We start from the raw sequence: 24,233 nt of genomic DNA, 5'->3' as shown, positions 1-24,233 counted from the left end.
TACATCCTCTCATAATCTCCTTTATCTTCTTGAATCTTTCTTCTTTTAAAGAGACAAGACTTGAGACCCACTCTTGATATGAGCTTCATCCTAGGCAAAAGTGTGAAAATGTTTTTTTGTAGGCTCCATTTTCCTAAGCTTCATCTGTCTAGGGCCAGGTGTCCTGTAATCTACCACCTAAAGTTACTTGTCTTTCCTTAAACCTACTAAACCCTATCTACAGAAAATATCAGTGAAGGGATTACACCAAAGTATAAATGGTGATAATCTAGTAACATTCTCAGAAATTTTATTGGAAAAATTTCAGACAATACAATGAAAAAAATGTAAATTCTTTGGACATTTTGAATGGCTAAGACAGGAACCCCATATGCAGGGTAGCTATGCCTGGAAACTGGAAACTTCCTCCTAGGGACAATTCCCATAATCCATCTTAGCTTTAGCGAGTGGAAACAATGTAAAGTATTCTTCAGATTCTTTTAAAGAATATTAAGATTAAATCAATTTTAATAAAATAATTTTAATACATCAAATTTAATAAAACTCCTTTCCAATCTGCAGTTGACCAATAATTTTCTAAAATGTCAAAGTTATTTTTCTCCTTTTTAAAAAGTACTTCCAATGCAAGTTATTGAGACTATGACAGAGAACAATGTCACTCATTGTATTTGTCTGGATATATTAAAGTTAGGAGTTGTTTATATAATTCATTATACTTCAAGAAATATAGCAAATGTTTTAGAAAAAAATTTATCTTTATGGAGGCAGGATGATACGGAGGCAGGATGATCACATGATAGAGTCATGTGATTTTAGAGATGGGCTTAGCCTTGAAACAAATGTCACCTTAAGCCAAATATATGCCCTTTATGGAGATCAGTTTACTTGACTAAAATTTAAGAGCTGGATCAGATGATCTCTTCAGTTCTTTCTATTAATAGTTAGAAAATTGGATGATCATAATAGTGTGAACATGTTTGCCACATATTGCATCTTTTTTCCTTTAAAAAAATCTCTCCTTATAGCATTAGGAGAAATACCTAATTTAAATGATGAGTTGATGGGTGCAGCAAACCAACATGGCACATGTATACCTATGTAACAAACCTGCACGTTGTGCTCATGTACCCTAAAACTTAAAGTATAAAGAAAAAAAAATCCCTCCTTTATACATCCTCTGATAATCTTATTCCTTTATCTTCTTGAGTCATTCTTTTAAAGAGACAAGACTTGATTGTATAATTGTATTAGTCAATAATGGGTCTTTGGCTAGCCTGTTAACTTTGGAAAATCAAGTTTACAATTTCAGTCTTTCTTGACATACTAATGACTAAATCTGATTGGAAGAACATGGCTTATTTTGAGAACTATAAGTAGGCCAGTAATGGCTAAAGTATAGAGTATAATGAAAGGTGATATATAAGCCTTGAGAAGTATTCAGGTGCCAGACTATGCTAGGCTTGGTAAATCACAATGGAGAATTTATTCTAGGGAGCAGGCACTGAAGAACAACATGATCAGTTTTGCGTTTTAAAACCTCGCTTTGGTTGCAGCGGAGAATGAATTGCAGTAGAACATGAATGAAAGCAGAAAGACCAAACGTAGCAGTCCAATAATGGGGCATAGGAGTCTGAATTAGGATAGCAGCAGAGGGGCATAAAGAGAAGTAGACAGATTCAGAATATTGAAGAGTAAATAATGCAGGAGAGTACAGACAAAACAGCACCAATTTGAAAGTCAGAAGTTCCGGGTATTTGTCCAGAGTTGTGTGACCTTGGATAAGTCCCTTTATCGTAAAGTTATATCTCAATTTGCTTATGTAAAAAATAATGGCTTATAACTAGATAATTTTCTCAGCTATAAATATCTGCACAAAAAAGAACTGAGGGTTAGATTTGGGTGATGGCAATGAAAATGGTTTTAATTTTATTTGCTCAAGTTATTTGTGATAAAATGCATAAAAATCAAAGATATAAAAATCAATTCCAGGTTCATATTCAGGTGTACAAAAGTTCTTCATAAGAGAAATCTAGAAGACAGATTGCTAGAAAAATCAGATTTGACCATATTGAAAAAGTTTTAATTTATTAAAAATCCAGACAATATTGATTAACTTCATAAACACTACTAAGTAGACAAAAAAGCAAACACAAAATAGCGATAATAATGATATCAGAAACAATACCATACCATTTTTAAAATTGGAAGCTTACGGTAATGTGGGATAGAAAAGGCAAACTAGTAAATTTCTACAATTGACTTTTTTGCCTGCTTAATACTTCATAAGTTCTTAGTACTTCTGTAGTTGGAATGCTGATTACATGGACAAACATATAATACAAGCATAATGTAAATTAAGTTAGGATCTTGAGAGGTGAAAATACTCTAGCAATATCATTTAAAACTTACATACACACACATATTTAAAATTGTTAATGAATATATTTAATGCCACTGAACTGTATACGTACACATGGTTAAGATGGTAAATTTTATGTTATATTTTACTAGACACAAAAAATTGTTTCAAGACTCTTCATGAGAAAATTTTTGCCAACTATAACGGGTAAATAATCTATGAGAATATCATAGCCATAAGTAAATAAACAAATTAAGGAAACTTCAGTAGTTACTTTTAAATGAGGTCAAAGTTTAATACTAACCAAAAGACTTAGAGTTTTATGTAGTTTAGAAAATGATAATCTTGAGAATATGACTGCTTTAGATACACAGTCTCCAAATAAACAATTAAATAATAAGTGAAATAAACTGAAAAGTACTGTCAACATTCCACACCTGCTACCAATCCAAGAGAATCAACTCTTGGGTATTAAATGAGAAACACTCATTTGGCCAGGGTTATCCAGCTGTTTTCTTTGAAACGATTTTATCAACAACATAACCATATTTCAGTATTCCTACAGGCACTGTGATAGAGCCTGTTGCATTGTATCATGAGCCTCTATGGCTTTATATGGAATTTCAGAAGTTATATCCTCTGATCCTAGCCAACTTATATTATAGTTTATTAATGAATCTTGTCTTTTTTTGCTTACTCCTTTTGAGTCATTATATCATCTTAAGATGGACACAACGTTTAAAAAAAAGTGCTATAGTTTCCTTCTGAAGTAGATATTCTTAATCTTGTGTCAATGGAAGGGCTTTAGGAAACCCAATGACTTAGGAAATATGCAAAATTGTATGAATTTGACCTCCCCAATCTCCTAGCTGGGAGAAAATCTACACAGCTTTGAACAGATTCTCAAAGGCATCTATGACCCCCAAAAAGGTCAGAATCATTGTTCCGGAAGAGAAATTATATTATATTATATTATATTATTTTATATTATATTATATATTATATTATATGATGCAGTTAACTCTGTTGTTAACTATGTACACTTTTCTTTGTACAACTTGCTTGGATATTGATGTCTATGCTATTGTTGCTTAGAATAGTATTAAACTATTATTTATCATCCATTATTATTTGTTAAGTGTTGCTAGGCTTTGAATGTAGCACTCCACTTAAGCTCGTAATATCTTAAATACATTTATAGATGACAAATTAAGACATTAATGTTAAACGCACTGTCCAAAGTCATATAATTATTGTTAGAGTTGGTATTCAAAACAACTACTATATGCCAGAATTACCAAACACTCCAACTCCAAAGTCTATCCTTTTCCCAATGTTTACATTATTTTTGTGGGGAGTATTTTAAAGTGCCTTACAGACTAAGTTATATTATTGCAAAATATTACTAGAATGTGCTGTATACTATATTTAATGTCCTAATCTACTTAACTAACTGACTGGTATGCTTTTATCAAGATATTTTGAGGTGCAGATTAAATTGTTGGCTCAATAAATATCCACCATAAGGAAATACTGTCTTCGGTTTCCTTTTTAGGAAACAGGATATCTGCTGCTTGCTCCTTTCACTACTTTGAACTGTCATCATTAACTACTACTGCTAGTCTTTTCTCTCCAGTCATGTCTGAGCTTTCATATTAAAAGAATAATCATTTACAGCCATTGCTAGCCCATCAGAGAATCCATTCCACAGTCATAATGCATTGATTAATATCTTTGAATTATACAAAATTAGTACTTTTGAACATTTAAAGATCTCTGGCATTTGTTGGTAAATATTTTATATTTTCTTTCACCTGTATTTTCTGTCTGGTGCCTTTCTAGGAATTCAAAGATTTTAGAAGTTTCCATATCAATTAGCTGATACAGAGTTATAGAATTTCAGAAGAGCATCACCAAAGTAGAGACTGTAGATATTTTTCCTTTTAGAAAAGGACTGAAAAGAAGTTGTTCTTTTAAACTATTAAGTATTTGGGTGAAAATTAGTTATTTCATAGCAGTTGCTCCTAGTTGCTTAGCCCATATTTACTTTCTTCTTCTTTCTTATTAAGAGATCTCCAGTCCCATTACTGGGTATATACTCAAAGGATTATAAATTATTCTACTATAAAGACACATGCACACATATGTTTATTGCAGTGCTATTTACAACAGCAAATACTTGAAACCAACCCAAATGCCCATCAATGACAGACTGGATAAAGAAAAGGTATATTGCACATATACACCATGCAATACTATGCAGCCATAAAAAAGAATGAGTTCATGTCCTTTGCAGGGACACGGATGAAGCTGGAAGCCATCATTCTCAGCAAACTAACACAGGAACAGAAAACTAAACACTGCACATTCTCACTCACAAGTGGGAGATGAACAATGAGAACACATGGACACAGGGAGGGGAACATCACATGCCAGAGGCTGTCGGGGGTAGGGGGCAACGGGAGGGAGAGCATTAGGACAAATACCTAATGCATGCCAGGCTTAAAACATAGATGACGAGTTGATAGGTGCAGCAAACCACCACGGCACATCTATACCTATGTAACAAACCTGCACATTCTGCACATGTATCCCAGAACTTCAAGTTAAAAAAAAAAAAAAAAAAGAGAGCTCCAATACTGTTCAGAGTAATTATGCAAAAAAGGGAGGTCATCTTTTCAGAGTGTCTTCTATCTACAGACAGCCATGTGACATATTTCTAGCCAATACATTAGTCTGTTAGGAATTTTTGGAAACATCTTTGCTCTCCTGATGTAGACATCCCTCCTCCTTTCTTTCCTCTTCTGGCTTAGGTGTGTAAACTTGAGACTAGATATGAAACAGTAATATTACAATCATGAAACGACAAGCACGATAATGACATTTTAAAGGTACTGCATTAGAAATGAATTGCATACTTCCAAGACTTATTGTTAAGAGAACAAAAGACAGCCCACATTAGTTAAGGCACTAAAGTTAGACTACTGCAACCTTGTAGCAGAACATAATTCTAATGTGATACTGTCATTACCCATCACTACACTTTAAAAATAAAACCTTTTGCCATTCTAAGGTGGAATATCTTCAGTTACACACACACACACACACACCCTTTCAAATCAACCTTCTTTAACCATAACACATTTAATGTTGACCTCATTTAAACTATTTTTGCATAAAATATCAAGATTTCAAACAAATTACCTACATAATGAATCCTCAAGTGCAGTTTGAAATAGAATTATTTATTTTAACCTAAAAGCTACCTTACAAAAGGATGCAATCACTTAGAAATAACATTTAAAAGTAAATTAAATCTCAGAGTTATGAGGCAATAATAGTTGTCTTATGAAAGACATTTACTCAATAAGAAGGAGAACACATTTTAGGAGCTCAGTTCCTACAAATTAAATCTGAACATACAGAGATATTTGTACCTTTGGAATATGACCGTTTTGACTTAAGAGTCCCATTTCTTTTTCGACACGATGGAGCCAATTAGTATTCTCATCAAATTGCTTCAATTCCTCTTCCCTCCTTTTCTCCAGGTAGCAGCGACGAGTTTTCAACATTGCAAGTCTATGATCTCGTTTTCCAGTGGCCTGAAACACGATTAATTTAACAGTAATCTAATCTTTATGATATTTGATATACATGATATTAGTAAACTAGTATATTTTCTTATGTGTACTACTGTAGTAAATTAAGTTAGGCTATATTTTTGTCTTTAAAGCTATTTCCCCCTTGAAATCTCAGAATACTACTGCTTGCAGGAAAATAGGAAATCGAGCTGTGAGTCATTTTTATAAAATTACAGGTTAAGAGTTTATGGCTTTAAGAAATACAATGACCAAATCAAAGACTATAACTTTTTTTTTTTTTTTTTGGCGTTAAAGTACAGTCCCTTCAGTATGTTTCATTTGAAAAGTTCATACAAGGTCAGATACATTCCATGATCTCCTTACTCAAAATCAAAGCAGATGCATATATTGCTCTTGTCTTTGATGTGAAGAAATAATGTGTTCTATTGCTCTGTGTTTGCCTATAAGGCCTCAAATTGGCTGATACAAATCACAGAAAACAGAGCTTATATCAGAGTGCTTATCAGTATCTGATCTTGCCTGTAGCTTGGTTCAGGAGCCATAATGAACATTCAAAATATTTTTGGTGTTTTACCTAGGCACAAATTGAAATTAAAATTAGTCTTTGATTTCTTACCCTAAGGGTCTTGCACACTATCATGAAAACAATGGGCCAGAACATCTTGACGTCTCTGGGGTATTTGCCCACAGACACTAAAGTCAATAATTATCAGATAGGATGGGTAGACTTGAAACAATGGATCCCCAAAGGTTAGAATAAGCATTTGCAGCTGGTTCTGGGAGCAGGAAATGAAAAAAAGGAAGAGCAGAAACTAGATTTGAATTTGGTCGAAGAACTCCCCCTCTTGGGGAGATAAATATCTCTTAACTTTGACAAAAGATGTACTATTGAGACTTGGGCATATAATAGAAAAATATGGTTATCTTCATCTGAATAGACGATATGAGCTTATAAATGATTTAAGGTCAGGCAAAGGTGGCTATCATGAAGTCATAACCAAATCTTAGATATTCATAAAATTTTACTTACCTTCCCTTCAAGGGAAATACAAGAGTCAGAGAGAAGCAGATTCCATTTCAGGCTAGAGTCATAGATAAGGGAAAAATAGTTGATAGCCACTGTCATTCTCACTAAGGTTCCTGACTCTTTTTTATGGCTTCTCTGGTTAATTATAATATCCTAGTCTCTCTCTGTCATAGTAAGACAGTAACAAAAATAAAACAAATGTCTCAAAGAAACAAAAAGCTGGATAGTCAAGAAGAGAAAACAAAACAAAACGTAACCCATCAAACTGACCACAGCACTACGAAGATAATTGTGACAGAATGCTACAGTGCAGGCTGGGATGGTGGCTAATGCCAGTAATTCTAGCACTTTGGGAGGCTGAGGCAGGAGGACTGCTTGAGGCCAGAAGTGCAAGACCAGCCTGGACAACATAGAGAGACCGTGTCTCCACACAAAAATTAAAAAATAAATTTAGGCTGGTTTGGTGGCATGTGCCTGTAGTTCCAGCTACTTGGTGGGGTGGAGGGGCTGATATGGGAGCATCACTTGAGTCCGGGAGGTTGAGGCTGCAGTGCAGCGAGCCATGACTGCATGATTGTGCCACTGCACCCTAGCCTGGGCAACAAAGTGAGACTCTGTCAGCAAAAACTAAAAAAAGAATGCTGTCATGCAAAGGTTACCCAAGCATGGTACAGGGACCCCTAAGGATTCCTGAGATCCTTTCAGAGAGTTCACAAGGTTAAAACCATCAAAACCATTTTTATAATATCAGTAAAATGTTATTAGTCTTTTTAAATTCTTGTTTGCTCATACAGTTAGTTGTACAGTAGTTTTCTACAGGCTAAATGATGTGTAACATCACAACAGAATAAGAATTCAGCAGTTATGAGAATACAGCTGATATGAAAAGCTAGGCATTAAAGAAATTTGCAAACATGTAAAACAATGCCACTCTTCTATTTTCACTATTTTTGAGAAAATAAAATTATTTATGTAACCACACATAATTTTTATTATTTTAATTATCTAATATTTAATTATTTATAATTTATTGCTATTTATTATATTTTATTAATATATTTTTTATTATTTATAATTAAATTATTATTTAATATTATTTGCTAATTATTTTAAAATGAATCAATAGATATATTTTTATAAATCTGTTTTAATTTCTAATATAGAAATATTGGTAGAGGGAATACATATAAACAAAAGCTCTTTGAAGTCCTAAATAATTTTTAAAAGCGGAAAGGGGTCCTGAAACTTGAAGTTTAGAGCCACTGCTATAACAGAAGGTGGGAGGTGTGACCTACTGACTTTTTTCTGCTATTCAGCAGATGTAAAAATTTAGGCAAACAGATTTTAGTGGGTCTTCAGTTACTTCGTCTGAAAAATGAAGATGAAAATATTGTACCTAACTGAAGGCAGGCAGCTAATTAAATCATCTTTATTTTGCTTTAGCATTTACAATCGTAGGGACTCTTAGAAACCAGGGCATGTGGGTCTGATGGCAGCAATATTTAATATCAGAAAATCCTAAATGAAAACCTCAAAAAGTCCATTTATGACTTTTTACTTCTAACGTCCATCAAATGTATCCTCTATGATGGTTCTCAGAGGACATTTTCCGTCAGAATACTACCACCCATTGCTCTAAAATGGCAAGTAAATGTTTGGGAATACATTCTAAAATATGCATGTTAAACCCGGACATTAGAATGAAATGTTTCCCATTAAGTTTTAAAAAAGCTTTACATATTTCATTAACAAAATCCCCTGCACACCACAAAAGTCTTGCGAGAGAACAAACATAATTCTACAATTTTAGTTGTTACTACTGCTTTGTGTAAAATAATTGCAAATATGGTAAATTCATATTTTTACATTAAAAATAATCTTACAGATTATTTTTATGGGGCCATAAAATTACCCAGGAGATTCCCTTTAATAGTAATTTCAAAATCCATACTCCAGAACTATTTATGGCTGAATCAATGTTATGAGATTCTTTCAGCACTTCTGATAACAAACCTCTTTTGGAGAGAATCCAAAACATATAAAATTCCTTGCCTTAGAAAAGCAGTTTACTCATACTACAGTTTGACACTTCCGTGTAAAAACAAAATGAATCAACCTCTAGATGTCTTCCTATGTTTTTCAGTGGGTTAACTACACCCAATAACTCAAGAGTTTTTATCTCCACTGCATACCTAGTCTCATAAGAATAGCTATAATAATTGGGAACCTGAGGATTGAAATGACCCAAAGTAAGAGATCAGAAAAGGCAATTGGGTTGAAAAAAGTCTAAGCTACTATGCAGAAAAATAAGGATGAAAACAGAAAAAAAAAACAAAACCATAAAACCAGTCAAACCCATTCTATTATTCTATGTCTTAATCTTTCTAGATAACCACATTCAAAATTCAATGGAGGAATTAAGACAGTAAAATAACAATTATCTAAATTACTTTGGGATTACATAGTCCAAGCTCATTAATTATAGTAAATAATAATATTCAAATGTTTATAAAATGGAACTCGAAGTTCTGATAATGCTACTCCCTTGCTTGAAAGACTGCATTTTGGCTACAAAAATAGATTTTACACTTCTAGCAACAATTCCACAATCTATACCAATATCCTATCTTCCCAATTTATTGTTAATAATTCCTAATATGGAAAATATGTTTAACATCATGTGCCAACTCCAGTCCATTCATTGTGGTTCTGGCTACTTTCAAATTTTGAGAGAAGGTATGGCCACAGATCAGTGAAATTTGCTGTGGGTAAGGGAGTAGGAATTGGCATGAAGTTTTGAGTATAGTTATGCATTTCTACACATATTGTCCAACAAATGTGACCTGCTCTGGTCAAACTCAGCAGAGCAGGTCACATTTGTTGGACAATATGTATAGAAATGCAAGGCCCAGTACAAATCTCATCTTTCCACCAGGAAGACTTTCTTAATAAAAATAGGAAGTCACTGTTTTCTTTTCTGAATAGCTATAGCATTTACAGAGTATAGCAGAGTGATTAAGAGTGCAGGCTCTGAAGCCAGACAGCTGGGGTTTAATATTGGTTCAGCCACATTAATTAGGTAAGTAACTCCAGACAGCCTACTTGAGTTCTCAGTGCCTCTGTTCCTCACAAATGGTGATAATATTAGATCTATCTCATAGGCTTGTTATAAATACTAAATTAATCAATCCATGCAAAAAACTTTGAAAAATGTGTGGCAAATAGCGTCCAATATCAGCTGTTTTTATTATTACTATTTATACGACAAGCATATAGTGCCTTATTATTTTTATTATTTTTATTGCTCCAACTAGTATGTAAATAATTGAAGGACAAACACTTCTCTTTCTTTACCTCCATTGTATCAAGCACAAGGGTTTTACATTATAAACAAGTGTTCAATAAGAGTTTCGTTAAAGTTGAGATGTTAAGTCAACATCAGCTTCCTATGGCTGCATTTCTTGCCTTTTGTCAAAAAGTAAATCTTAGATAACTGCACATTCAAATAATTGACACTTATATAATCTACACAAAACTGAGAAGAACTACACAAAACTGAAGATTACTATGTAATATAAGAAGTGCTAATAATTGAAATAAACCAGGCATGGTGGTGGACACCTGTAGTCTCAGCTACTTGGGAGTCTGAGCTACTCGGGAGGTTTGTGTGAGCCGTGGAGTGAGCCCTTGTCTCCAAAAATAAAATAAAATAAACATAAAAAATAAAGAAAAGAAGAAAAACGTCTTAAAAATTTGAAATAAAATATATAATTCTTATAATATATATGGTACTATTTCAGAATTCTGTTCAGCAATCATATGAAAGAAGTTCACAACAACAAATTGATAAATTAATCCAATGAGATATTGTTATTTGGAAGTCATTACATTTATCAAAGAATATTGGCAACAATTTGAAGTTCATGAAAGTGAAAGTACAAATATAGCAGCAAGATATAAATTCAAAGAAATAAATTCAGTTTCCTTTCTGCCTTAAAAGAATGCAAGGAACATCTTAAATGCATCTCAAAACACAAAACTGAAAAGAAAATTTCATTAAGGCATAAAAAGCACACACTCAATAAATGTATTACTAATTTTGATAATATAGTTTAATAGCTACTGACAAACTGGTATCAATGATACATTACTGAATGCTTTATGATTAATTTCTGGTACAGCATATCTTTCCCATTTCATAGGCTAACAAAAAACTAAAATGCTAGCTTTGAAAAGCACTCTTTAAAATTTGACAGCTTCTGGACATTAAGCAATGCAAAATTTTTCTATATAATTATTACTTCTGTGAAAGTAGGAAAAGAAGAAAACATGTTTGGGGTGGTAGTTTGAGAGGAATGGGTTGTTACTTATAAGATACAGCTTTTTAATAAGTAGTATTTGAACATCATATGTCTATGTAATTAAATTACATAAAATACATAAAAATACAAATAAACTCATCATCAATGAATATCGAAACTGGGGAGAATTGTCAGTATTTTCAAAATATTTATTTTTCTGATCTTTGGTGCTCCGTAGTTTCACACGTTGAGGTATATATTTATCTTATACTGCTTAGAACTCATGCTTCTTGAATTTACATCTTATTAGTCCTAGATAATTCTCAACCATAAATTTTTGCATATTGCTCTTTTTCACTAAATATCTCCTTCTGAAATGCCTATTAGATGCATGTATGACTTTTCTTCTTGTTACATGAAGTCTATCCTTTATACAACAACATCTTGTCCACATGTGTTATCTTTATCCTGCATTTGGTGTAATTTTCTCAAATCTGTCTCCCAGTTCATGTAAAAAAGCATAAACATAAGAGCACAGGCTCTAGAACTGGCATGCTACAGATCAAATCAGAACTCAGCACCTATAAGCTGTGTCACCTTGGACAAAATGACTTGTATTTTGGTTTCCTCATTGATTATTAGGATAATATTACTAAATATTTCATGGGGTTTTCTGAGAATTAAAAGAGTCAATATATGTAAAGTGCTTTAAGATTTTCTGATATTGTATCAATAAGGTGAGTTTTTTCATTTTAATGAATAAATTTTTAATTTCTGGAAGTTTCATGTGTTTTTTTACCTCATATTTGAATGTTCTTTTTTTGTGGTGTCTTTATCTTTGATTCCTTTATCTTTGTTCATTCTCATATTTTCTATTAGATTGCTCTAGTATCTAAAGATTTGGGAGTTCTGTTATATTTGCTAAGAGTACTGAATCTTGTCTAGAGTGAATTATTTCTCCATCTGTTTTGTAATTTTGAATGTTGAGTTCATTAGTGGCTAGAGTTGAGAATCTGTTTCTCCTAAGAGGCTGATTTTTGCATTGCTTCTGCCAGGTTTTCTAGTGGTATCATTGGTTTGATAACATGCATTTTAATTGACCAACTTTAGGGGTTTTCTATACAAAATACATGGGTTGTAATAATTTAAACCTCAATCATTGTGAAAAGCACACCTATAATGGTAGTGTTCAAATGACTTTTTTTTCTTACCCCAGGCATGGTTACTTGGGGCAAGAAAAGCAACTATCCTTGCCAACAGTGATGGTTGGCAAGAATTTTTTTTTTTCCTAGTGTACCCCTAGTATAAAGGATATAGACCTCTGAAATTTCAGGCTTTAGATAGGAGCTCTCATTTCTAACTCACCGTCTCCTTTGGGTCTCTTATCTAAGTAGTGATGTACATCAAAGTTAGAAGAGTGGGAGTGGTCTGTGTATGGAAGGGAGAGGGCAGTATATTATTGTATTAAAAAAAAAAGTAAAACTGATTAAATGTTTGGTCTGCTTTTCATTAGGCCCCTGCACTGGCACATCTAACAATTTCAATGATAAAATTCTTCCCTGACAACAAAAATCTCCTGTTGGTCTAAGTTGTAAGCTACTGCCTGCATCCAGGATAGACTGCTTCTATTGCTCTACCTTTAGTAACTGGCTATCCTGAGTGGGTAAACTTTGTGTTAAAAGTTCCATAAAATGCCCAGAAAAACAACAGTTGTAACTGAAATTCTGTTGTTTTTGTTTATTTCCTTTTTGTTACTGACATCCAGGAATTAAAATTTCTTTCTTGTGCACTTAACTATGTATTTAAAAAAATGTTTGCTACATTTTCTCCAACATTTCCAGATGTTTGTAAAGAATTGGGTGAGTAAGTAGCCTTGACTATCAAATTTCTAGAGTTAGAAGCACCGCCACCAGGCCGGGCACAGTGGCTCACGACTGTAATCCCAGCACATAGGGAGGCTGAGGCGGACGGATCACCTGAAGTCAGGAGTTCAAGACTAGCATGGCCAACATGGTGAAACACCATCTCTACTAAAAATACAAAAATTAGCTGGGCGTAGTGGCACATGCCTGTAATACCAGCTAGTTGGGAGGCTGAGGCAGGAGAATTGCTTGAATCCGGGAGGCAGAGGTTGCAGTGAGCTGAGGTCGCGCCACTGCACTCCAGCCTGGGCAACAGAAGAGACTCCTTCTGAAAAAAAAAAAAAAAAGCCCCCATGTTTTTATACTTTCTAAAATTTAACTATAAAATTGTTAATTACCTTTTCTACTTTGTCTTCAGAACACATCATTTCTATTTGTTTATGGCACTGTTGTTGGTAGAATGATTTAAGTTCATTTTCTTTAAGTAACATTTCCAACTTCAGATATTCTTGTCTAATTTCTTCTCGATTCTGGAACAAGCAGTTCAGGATTTCTTGAAACCTACCAAAATTAAAACACATTACAGAATCTCACTAATTTTGTAACAAATCATACAAAGTTTACTTAAGAGAAATGCATAAACAAACATATGTAATTCACAGAACTACACTCAATGATAAACAGCAAATAGGTAAAAACGACTATTTCCTATTATAAAAAATGTTTAGAAAAAGTTATTAACTTTACTTCTACTACATTAGGTTTCTTTCTCACCCAAGGAAGATCATGTTGCTGAAAGATATGGGCATCATAAGGTGTCTGGTATTGCTAACATACTGCATTTTGTCTATGCTTACATCTATATGTAATCCAATTGCTTAGCAAAAATAAAATAATTTTTGTTTGTTGGAAAAGAATGATAACCTGGGCATGCACTATCCAAATTCACAAGGTACTATTAGCAACACAGCATTATGTGTTGTTTTGGTGTTGGCTCACTGTGAAGGAATAAGCAGTAGGAGGCATAATCATATGGTGCCTCCATGGCCCCCTGGGGAAAGTGACAGAGCCAGTTTTTAGCTTCAGAATTTGTTATAGTGAAAATAGACCATACGGTTAGGTACCCCCTACAGCCTGGCTAAGAATCAACTGACACTTCCAGGACTCAAAACATCCAAGTTTATAATGTGGTAAACCTAGAAAAGCTGCTGCAGTGTGCTTCCTCCTAAGGGCAATTATAGGTCTAGAATATCAAAGATGAGGAGTTTGATTCAGATTTCCAAATGGCCACAGACTTCAAGCTGATTAAATTTTATGAAAACTCTGGATGGAACCTGCAATCCTGTATCCTTCTGGGTCAGTAGAACACTGGTCACAGTAATATTTTAATTTTTTAAAATATATTCATGGTTTTAAGTCATAGATCAGCTCTGAGCTACAGTAACAGTATAAACATTCATAACAGTGAAGACTTTAAAATAAAGTAAAATCAAGCACATGCACTTAAAAATAAATGTTCTAAACTGGCCAGAATTTTAGATATACTCATAAGGATCAGCGGTAAAAACACTGCCAATATACATCAGTAGTTCTTAATGAAACTCTATTGGGAATGAATATAAGCCACAAAACACTGACTTTACTGCAGTTTTGTCAAACTGATAAATATTTCATAGGAAATATGTACAGACACTGTGATTTCATTGCATTATATTACACCAACAGTAATGCCAGTAAATGAATTGATAAGTTATCTTTAGGTTATACTTAAAGATAATTTCTTAGTTTTTCTATAACTTTTTATTCAAGGACAAAGTTAATATTTGTCAATTTTGTGATCTAGACTTATTTTAGTTGGTGGTGTTCACTGATTAGGATGAAAGGAAGGGAATTAGTATCAAAGGTTTCTAGAGAGCTCCTTAACAACACCAAAAAAAGCTATCATTTTAAAACTGAAAGAGTTCTAAGCAAACGTTCAAGTTAAAAGTATCTGCACCAATATTTTTAGGTAATACATGAGTATTAAACTCCACAATTTTCTTGGTATAGTCATAAGTGAAGTTTTATAATTACTCTTTATAAAAGAACAATTGTGTTTTCTTTTTATGATTTCCTTTTGAGAGTTACCTTTCCAAATAGCTTTGAAAGAAAATACTGCAGATTCTTCCTTTTATCTGCTTAAACTTCATAAAAATGTCAAATTTAAGTTTTATAACAAAAGACACTTTGAAAATTCATGGCATTAAAAAAGTCCCATGTAACAGTATGATGGATAAAATAAATGATATTTCATATATTTATTTCAAAAGGCAGTAATTTTTAGGGGAAATAACAAAGGTTATTTGGTACATAATTTTATCATTAACTTCTTCATAAATACAAGTAAGTTACTTAACATATTGCCAGAATTAAAATCAAAGCTTTTATTGTTGGTCAAAAGTCAGGTTGAAATATGAAAAATATCCAAATAAATACTTATTTCATAGCTCAGGCCCTTCCCTCCTGAAAGGAGGGCCTTACCAGAAAGAAAGGCTCAACTATTTAAAGCCATCAACTCCAGAAAAGTTTACTAATCTGTAAGGTTTTAATTGGTATAGTAGACTTGGTTAAGCAGTGCTGAGCAATTTTATGGAATCAGTCACTCTAAATTTGAGAAGCTGGTGAATTCTAATAGATATCCAATTACATGAGGACTGCTCCCACATTTAACTAACAAAATGAAATAACAACAACAACTAATAATACTATATCAAGTTAAAAGTTTTCTTTGATGAGATGAAAAACCAGACATCATTTTTACTTATTTCTTAAGCAATACTGTAAAATATTTTATGTAAAACTTCAACACACAAATGCAATTTTAAAAAATTATAGCTGAATCAGGTCTGAAAGCCACTTTTGACTATAATCTTGTTTTCCTTATAGATACTGAGACACTTTCTACTAATTCTAGAGCTCCAAAACAGTATGAATAACCACTGGTTTAAGTTGTAGTTGGTTTCTCACACTAATAACAGATAACTGGCTCTGCAGAATGTCAAATAAGTTTACCTTTACTCAATTTTAATGAAAGTTGAACAGATTCCTTTACTACAGGTTTTCCCTTTAATAAGCTGACGTACTTTGGAAGTCTCCTAGATTCCTTATGGAGTAATTTCCAAACTTGTTTAATACAGGAATTCCTTATTGTCTTCCTAGAAGTACTCAAGATTAACATTTTGATCTAGTGTTTCAATGGGTCAATTTGGAAAACTGTCTTAGCTGCTTGAGGAAAAAGTACTTTTGCATACTGTATTACTAACTGCTTTCTTTTTAAAAATTTACCTGCTAAGAAGCTTAGTAGAAACCTCTCAAAATTCTGTATCGGTTTATATCACTGACAGAAGTTCATTCAAATTATTACCCATTCAGGCTCAATAAGTAGATTAGTTAAGCTATAGAGAGTTAATAAAATGAAGAATAGAGTAGATTTACATGAAATATACAAATAATGATTATGTCACAAAAGAACAATATGAGCACCACTAAAATTAAACTAAGTCTACAGGGTGACATAATTGGCTTTGTCTCCACTATCTTATACCTAAGTTCTGGTTCTCTTCAATATCTGTAAAATAAAAGCTAAAATTACTTGATCTACAAAGTGTGAAATATAAAGAGAAATCAATGACTTCTTGAATTCAGTTGAGAATATATATACAGGCATACCTTGTTTTATTGTGCTTTGCAGACACTGTTTTTTTTTTTTTTTTTTTTTTTTTAAACAAATTGAAGGTTTGTGGCAACCTTGCTGCGAGCAAGTCTATAAGCATCATTTTTCCTAGAGCATGAGCTTACAGTGTCACATTTTGGCAATTCTTGAAATATTTTAAACTTTTTCATTATTACATATCTGTCATGGTGATTTGTGACCAATGATCTTTGATATTACCATAGTAATTGCTTTAGAGTGTCACAAATTGTGCCCATATAAGACAGTAAACTTAATCAAGTGTTGTGTGTGCTCTGCTCCACTGACTGGCTGTTTCCCTCCCTCTCCTCAGCCCTCCCTATTCCTTGAAACACGTTGAAATCGGGCAAATTAATAACCCTAAAATGGTCCCTAAGTGTTCAAGTGAAAGGAAGAGTTAGTTGCATGTCTCTCATTTTAAATCAAAAGCTGGAAATTACTAAGCTTATAAGGAAGGCTTGTAGAAAGCCAAGATAGGCTAAAAGCTAGGTCTCTTGCACAAAACATTTAGCCAAATTGTGAATGCAAAGGAAAAATTCTTGAAGGAAATTAAAAGTGCTACTCCAGTGAACACACACACTAAGAAAGTGAAACAGCCTTATTGCTGATATGGAAAAAGTTTCAATGGTCTGGATAGATTAAACTAGCCATTACATTTCTTTAAGTCAAAGCCTTATCCAGAGCAAGTCTTCTAAATCTGTTCAATTCTGCAAAGGCTGAGAGAGGTGAGGAAGTTGCAGAGGAAAACTCCGAAACTAGCAGGTATTGGTTCATAAAGTTTAAAAGTTTAAGAAAAAAAGCCTTCTCTAGAACATAAAAGTCTAGGTGAAGCAGCAAGTGCTGATGTAGAAGCTGCAGCACGTTATCGAGAAAATTTAGGTAAGATCACTGTTGAAGGTGGCTACACTAAACAACAGATTTTCAAGATAGACAAAACAGCTTTTTACTGGAACAATATGCCATCTAGGAACTTCATATCTAGAGAGAAGTAAATACCTACTTTCAAAGCTTTAAAGAACAGGCTGACTCTCTTGTCAGGGGCTTTTGCAGCTGGTGACTTTAAGTTGAAGTCAATGTTCATTTACCATTTACAAACATCCTAGGGCCCTTATGAAATATGCTAAATTTAACTCTGCTTGTGCTCTATAAATAGAACAACAGTCTAGAGGACAGCACATCTGTTTACTTAGTAATTTTAAGCCCACTGTTGAGACCTATTGCTCAGAAAAAAAGATTCCTTTCAAAATACTAATGCTCACTGACAATACACCTGGTCACTCAGGAGTTCTCATGGAGATGTACGAGAAGATTAATGTTGTTTTCATGTCTGCTAACTCAACACCTAGTCTGCAGCTCATGGATCATGCAATTTTGACTTCTGTGTCTTCTTATTTAGGAAATATGTTTTGTAGGGCTATAGCTGCTATAGATACTTTCTTTCATGGATCATGCTTCTCTGACAGATCTAGGCAAAATAAATTGAAAAGCTTCTGAAAAGAATTTGCCATTGTAGATGCCATTAAGAACATTTGTGATATGTGTAAGGAGGTCAAAATATCAACATTAATAAGAATTTGGAGGAATTTGATTCCAACCCTCATGGATAACTATGAGGGGTTCAAGATGTCAGTGAAGAAAGTAACTGCAGATGTGGTGGACATGAAAGAGAACTAGAATTAGAAGTGGAGCGTGAAGACGTGACTGAATTGCTGCAATCTCATGACTAAACTTGAAGAAATGAAGAGCTGCTTCTATGGATAACCAAAGAAAACGGTTTCTTGAGAAAGTTTACCACCTACTCCTTATAAAGATGCTATCTACGTTGAAATAACAAAGGATTTAGAATATTACATAAATATAGCTGATAGAGCAGTGGCAAGGTCTGAAAAGATTGTCTCAAATTTTTAAAGAAGTTCTACCATGGGTAAAATGCTATCAAAGAGCATCACACACTACAGAGAAATCTTTCATGAAAGGACGAGTCAATCTATGCAGTAAACTTCATTGTTGCCTTATTTTCAGAAATTGTCACAGCCACTCCAACTTGCAGCAACCATTACTCTTACTAGTCAGACGCCATAAACATTGAGGGAAGACCTCCACCAGCAAAAAGATTATGACTTGCTGAAGGTTCAGATTATCATTAGCATGTTTTAGCAATAAACTATGTCTAAAATTAAAGCAAGGTCATTATCTTTTCAGACATAATGCTATTGCACACTTAATAGACTACAGTGTAGTGTAAACATAACTTTTATATGCACCGGAAAACCAAAACATTTGTGTGACTCATTTTATCATGATATTTCGTTTATTGCAGTGGTCTGGAGAACTAAATCTGCAATATCTCTGAGTCAAGCCTGTTATGTATGTATGTATGTATGTATGTGTGTATATATAAAATTATAAACATACATATGTATGTACATATAAAAGACATAACAAATGATAACATAAAATACTTAACAAAATTTTAAAACAATAAATTCCTCAAAATTAGATCTTAATGTAATGTTTACCTTTCGATTTCTTTTTCCTGAGGGTTTGAAATCATTAACTTTGCTTTGTCATTTTCATTAGTGAAGGCTTTCTGTTCTTCATAGGCTTTTAGTTTTTCTTTTAACAATAAAATCTAGTAGAGAGAAATCACTAGTTAAAATACAAAAGAAGTCATTTACATGGCCACAGCCAAATTTAGCTGTAAAAAATAACTGAATTAACCAGATTTTAATTTTAATAGAAAAATATGTTCAATTTTTGGACAATTAAGATTACCAAATTCTATAAATGAAGAACTGCGCAAGACTAGCATAAAAATGTAAACAGACGTACCTCTGCCTTCTGCTCATTACAGATCTTTACATATTGAGTTATATGATTATTGACATTAAGAACATTGCTCTTCAACTGTTGAAAGACAGAAATTATGAGTGTTTATAGAGAGATAATAATCACAGAGATAAATACATGAATAAAATGACATTGTATTTTCATTGAGTTCCATGAATTCAGAATTTGTGATAATTATGCTCACATTTAAAATCTATGACAAGAGGATCTGCTGAGCACATTAATAATGTAAATGAAATTATAAAGAAATTACTTTATTGAGAAAAGGTATTTATAAGCATGTAATCACAATATAATAAAATTCCCTACTTTCTTATTCCTTTGACTTCTAAGTAATGCAGAGATGGTTTTTCATGCTACCCTTTCAGGAATTCAGTTGGTTTTCACTGAGTTCTTACTATATTTTAACATTTTTATCATAGTATGGGCCCCTTGACATTTATGGTATAGTAGAGAGGATATTAAACATATAAATCCAAATACTTGATATTGAGACCTTGCCTACTTCTCACTTAACCTGACTTAGAATTCGAACTGTTTGATGTTTGGGTTACTCATCTGTAAAGTGGAGCTAAGAATTCATTCCTCAAGGGGCTAGTGTAAGGGCTACATGAAAATCATGTGTTACAAACCTTTCTGTATACCCATATAGTATGACCTTTTACAATTAATTATATAATGAGCCTGGGAACATTTTTCTTAAGATGACAATAACATGCTCATCTTCAGACACTTAAGGAGAGTGGCAGAGGGGAAAGGGAGAAGAGGAGGAGTCATCACAACAGCTTAACTCTAGGTTTTTTCAACCCCGATATATTATAATTTAAACATACATGTTTTGATATACGTTTTTAAGTACACCACGTCTTTGGCAAAAATACTAATGTAACCAATTATTATTATTATATTTCTGGAGAAATACAGAGATTGTTACATCAACATCATGAATGTGGACTATAAATTATGTAGAAAAGACTTTTTAAAAATAAGCTTTATACCTATTTTACAGATGAAATAATATCCTTGGAAAGCTTAACTAACATATCCAAGATTTTCAGGTAGAAAGTTTTGGTTCTCAGCTAAAGCAGAGCATCATCCTGGGCTGCAACAAATGTGTTCAAGCTTTGACTGATTACTCCAAGGTGCCATCCAAATACAATATGCCATGACATCAAAGAGGTTAGGGAGAAAGCCACTCAAGTACCATAGTACCCAAAAGATCGAATAATAGTATCTATTATATATATATAATCAAGATGCTTTATGGTTTAACCATCTAAATTAATGTTCGACTAAGCAGGTTAGCAAAGACCCTTCTAACCCTCAGCTGCCTAACTCATTATGTGGAAACATAACCTGAATTAATACTTTCAATTGAATTATAAAAATCATATGCAGCCAATACCTTCACAACAAAGGCAGAGTAAACAGACTTACAGAAGATTTAATGTCCTTTGCCCGGTTAGCATACTTAAGAGTGTTATATGTGTCATCATAGAATACAGAGGAAGGACTAACAGCAGCTATCATTATAGTTTGACAGTTTCCTCCAAGAGAATCCTTTAACAAGCGAGTAAGCTTACTATTTCTGTAAGGGATATGCTGATTCTTTCTCTGAAAGTACAAAAAAAGAGATCTTATGTCATTTTCCACATTTAAATGCAAACCTGCTACCACTTTAGCACTTCACTGTGGGCAGAGGATTACCTAGGTGCCGAGGCAAGAGACTGAAGGCACAAACTGTTTCGGTATAATAAAAAAAATAGCTAGAATAAGAATAGTCATAATACAACTTAGATATAGAGATGATCATGGACAATTATCAATCATTATTATAAACATTAATAATCATTAGCTTTTAATATTACTCTTTGTTGCATTATGAATATAACCTAGGAATAACAGGTGGGTATAGGGTCAGGTGCTGAAGGGACATTGTGAGAAGTGATCTAGAAGGCAAGAGGTGAGCCTTCTATCATGCCCGCACAAGGACCGCTTGAGGGCTCCTTGGTCAAGTGGTAATGCCAGTGTCTGGGAAGACACTCATTACTTAGCAGACTGTGAAAGGGAGTCTCCTTTCCTTAGAGGAGTCAGGGAACGCTCTGCTCCACCAGCTTCCTGTGGAAGGCTGGATATTATTCAGGCCTGCCCGCAGTCATCCGGAGGCCTAAACCCCTTCCTGTGGTGCTGTGCTTCAATGGTCATGCTCCTTGTCCACTTTCATGTTCCTCCTGTACTCCTGGTTCCTCTTTGAAGTTCATAGTAGAGAGCAATAGAAGAAATAATGAAAGTCTTTGATCTTTCTTATAAGTGCACAGAAGAAAACACTGATGTATGCGCCATCTCTCTCTCTGTTATTGGCTACCTAAGAGGGAAGGGTCCCCTGTCCTATGATCACATGACTTGCTTCACCTTGTCAATCACTTAGAAGAGTCACCCTCCTTACCCTGCCCCCTTGTCTTGTATGCAATAAATATCAGCGCGCCCAGCCGTTTGGGGCCACTACCGGTCTCCAGGTCTTGATGGTAGTGGTCCCCTGGGGCCCAGCTGTTTTCTCTTTATCTCTTTGTCTTGTGTCTTTATTTATTACAATCTCTCGTCTCCACACACGGGGAGAACACCTGCCAAGTCCCGTAGGGCTTGACCCTACACTTCACTGTAAGAACTTAAGCACTACCCAATTTTGTCCAGACTTATAATTGGTGATTGAGGTGATGACAAAGAATCTTACAGGATTATTCAGGGAATATATGAAGCAAATATCATATTTAAAAATATCTCCATCTAAGTATGAACTTTAGTTCAAAATAAAATAATACATTAATATTGGTTCATTAGTTGTGATATATGTACCATATTAATATAAAAAATTAACAATAGGGAAAACCAGGTGTGGAGCATATTTAACAAAATCTTTCTGTATCATCTTAGTAACTTTTCTGTAAATCTAAAACTATTTGAAAATGTCTATTTAAAAATATTTCCAATCATTGAAAAAATTAAAACAAAAGTAAACAGATGTCCTATAAAAATATACTAGAGGAATAATAAGAACTCTGCATGGCTTAGAGCTACTTTTCTCCTTAAATAACCACCTAATATCGATATGAAATAAATTATAATTACGACGTTACAGACATTTCTCCTGAAATCACTATAGAGTTCTAAAAGAACCTAATACTTCAAGATTTTCTTTTATCTAAAAAAAAAAGGAAAAGTAACAAATAAATTTTGTTAAGTTTTGTTTCTGATTTTGAAGTAACAAATAAATTTTCCAGACAGTAGAACTTTTATATAAGAACAGATTCTTTACAATGTTAAGCTAAAAGCAACCTAATGTTATCCAATGTATATCTTTCATATTGCAGAAGAGGAAATTGAAGCTAAGCATAAAGTGAAATGATTTGACTAGGGTCACAAAGCTAGTAGTTCAAAGAGCTAGAAATAGGTCCTAGTTCCCCCAATTCTCAGTAGCAATGTGCTTCCACCATAGCAGTCTTTCCCAAACAGTGTGAAATGTGCACTGCTGGTGCTATTTTAAGTGATTTTACATGTACAAGACATACATTAAACATTGACTCACAAATGACTCAATAGGAGCCATTATTAAAAAATTAAAGATTAGTTCACATGGCAAAAATCTTATGAATGGCTTAAGTTTACAAAATCCGTCTCTATATCATGCTGTCTCCTTACAAGTTTGAGATTTTAACTCAGAATATAAAAGACATCTTGCTTTTGCAATCTTCATGTGATTTCAGTAATTTGCCTTTTTTTAAAAAAAAACCTGCTCCAATTATTTTAATATACTTTATTCTAAATCAAAGGTAACATTTTGAACAGTTTAACAAGCCAAAGCTTTTTTTTAAAAAAATTAAATTAAAGTTTTTAAATTATATTTTAAGTTCTGGGATACACGTGCAGAACGTGCAGGTTTCTTACATAGGTATACATGTGCCATGGTGGTCTGTTGCACCCATCAACCTGTAATCTACATTAGGTATTTCTCCTAATGCTATCCCTCCCCTAGCCCCCACACCCCCTGACAGGCCCCGCCTGGCGTGTAATGTTCCCCTCCCTGTGTCCATGTGTTCTCATTGTTCAACTCCCACTTATAAGTGAGAACCTGCTATGCAGTGTTTGGTTTTCTGTTCCTGTGTTAATTTGCTGAGAATGATGGTTTCTAGCTTAATCCATGTGCCTGTAAAGGACATGAACTCATCCTTTTTCATGGCTGCATAGTATTGCATGGTGTATATGTGCCACATTTTCTTTATCTAGTCTGTCATTGATGGGCATTTGGGTTGGTTTCAAGTCTTTGCTACTGTGAGTAGTGTTGCAATAAACATAGGTGTGCATGTGTCTTTCTAGTAATGATTTATAATTCTTTGGGTGTATATACCCAGTAATGGGATGGCTGGGTCAAATGGTATTTCTGGTTCTAGATCCTTGAGGAATCGCCACACTGTCTTCCACAATGGTTCAACTAATTTACACTCCCA

General features: G+C 33.7%; 1 protein-coding gene across 3 annotated transcripts in view; it reads right to left on the bottom strand.

Annotated features, from left to right (window-relative positions):
- KIF18A (kinesin family member 18A) overlaps positions 1-24,233 on the bottom strand; it is an 86,111-nt gene that overhangs the window by 41,725 nt on the left and 20,153 nt on the right. For 2 of the 3 annotated variants that reach the window (XM_024255557.3, XM_024255558.3), the window contains exons 7-11: positions 21,169-21,345; positions 19,714-19,788; positions 19,401-19,513; positions 13,550-13,712; positions 5,797-5,961 (exon numbers count right to left, since the gene is read on the bottom strand). In XM_024255557.3, the coding sequence (XP_024111325.1) occupies positions 5,797-5,961; positions 13,550-13,712; positions 19,401-19,513; positions 19,714-19,788; positions 21,169-21,345 (693 nt within the window). The remainder of the gene's footprint in view (positions 1-5,796; positions 5,962-13,549; positions 13,713-19,400; positions 19,514-19,713; positions 19,789-21,168; positions 21,346-24,233) is intronic. The other variant, XM_063728500.1, reaches the window with a different exon arrangement.

Source organism: Pongo abelii, chromosome 9 (genome assembly GCF_028885655.2).
Source record: "Pongo abelii isolate AG06213 chromosome 9, NHGRI_mPonAbe1-v2.0_pri, whole genome shotgun sequence".
Classification (NCBI taxonomy): domain Eukaryota; kingdom Metazoa; phylum Chordata; class Mammalia; order Primates; family Hominidae; genus Pongo; species Pongo abelii.
This window is presented reverse-complemented; position numbering and strand designations above follow the sequence as displayed.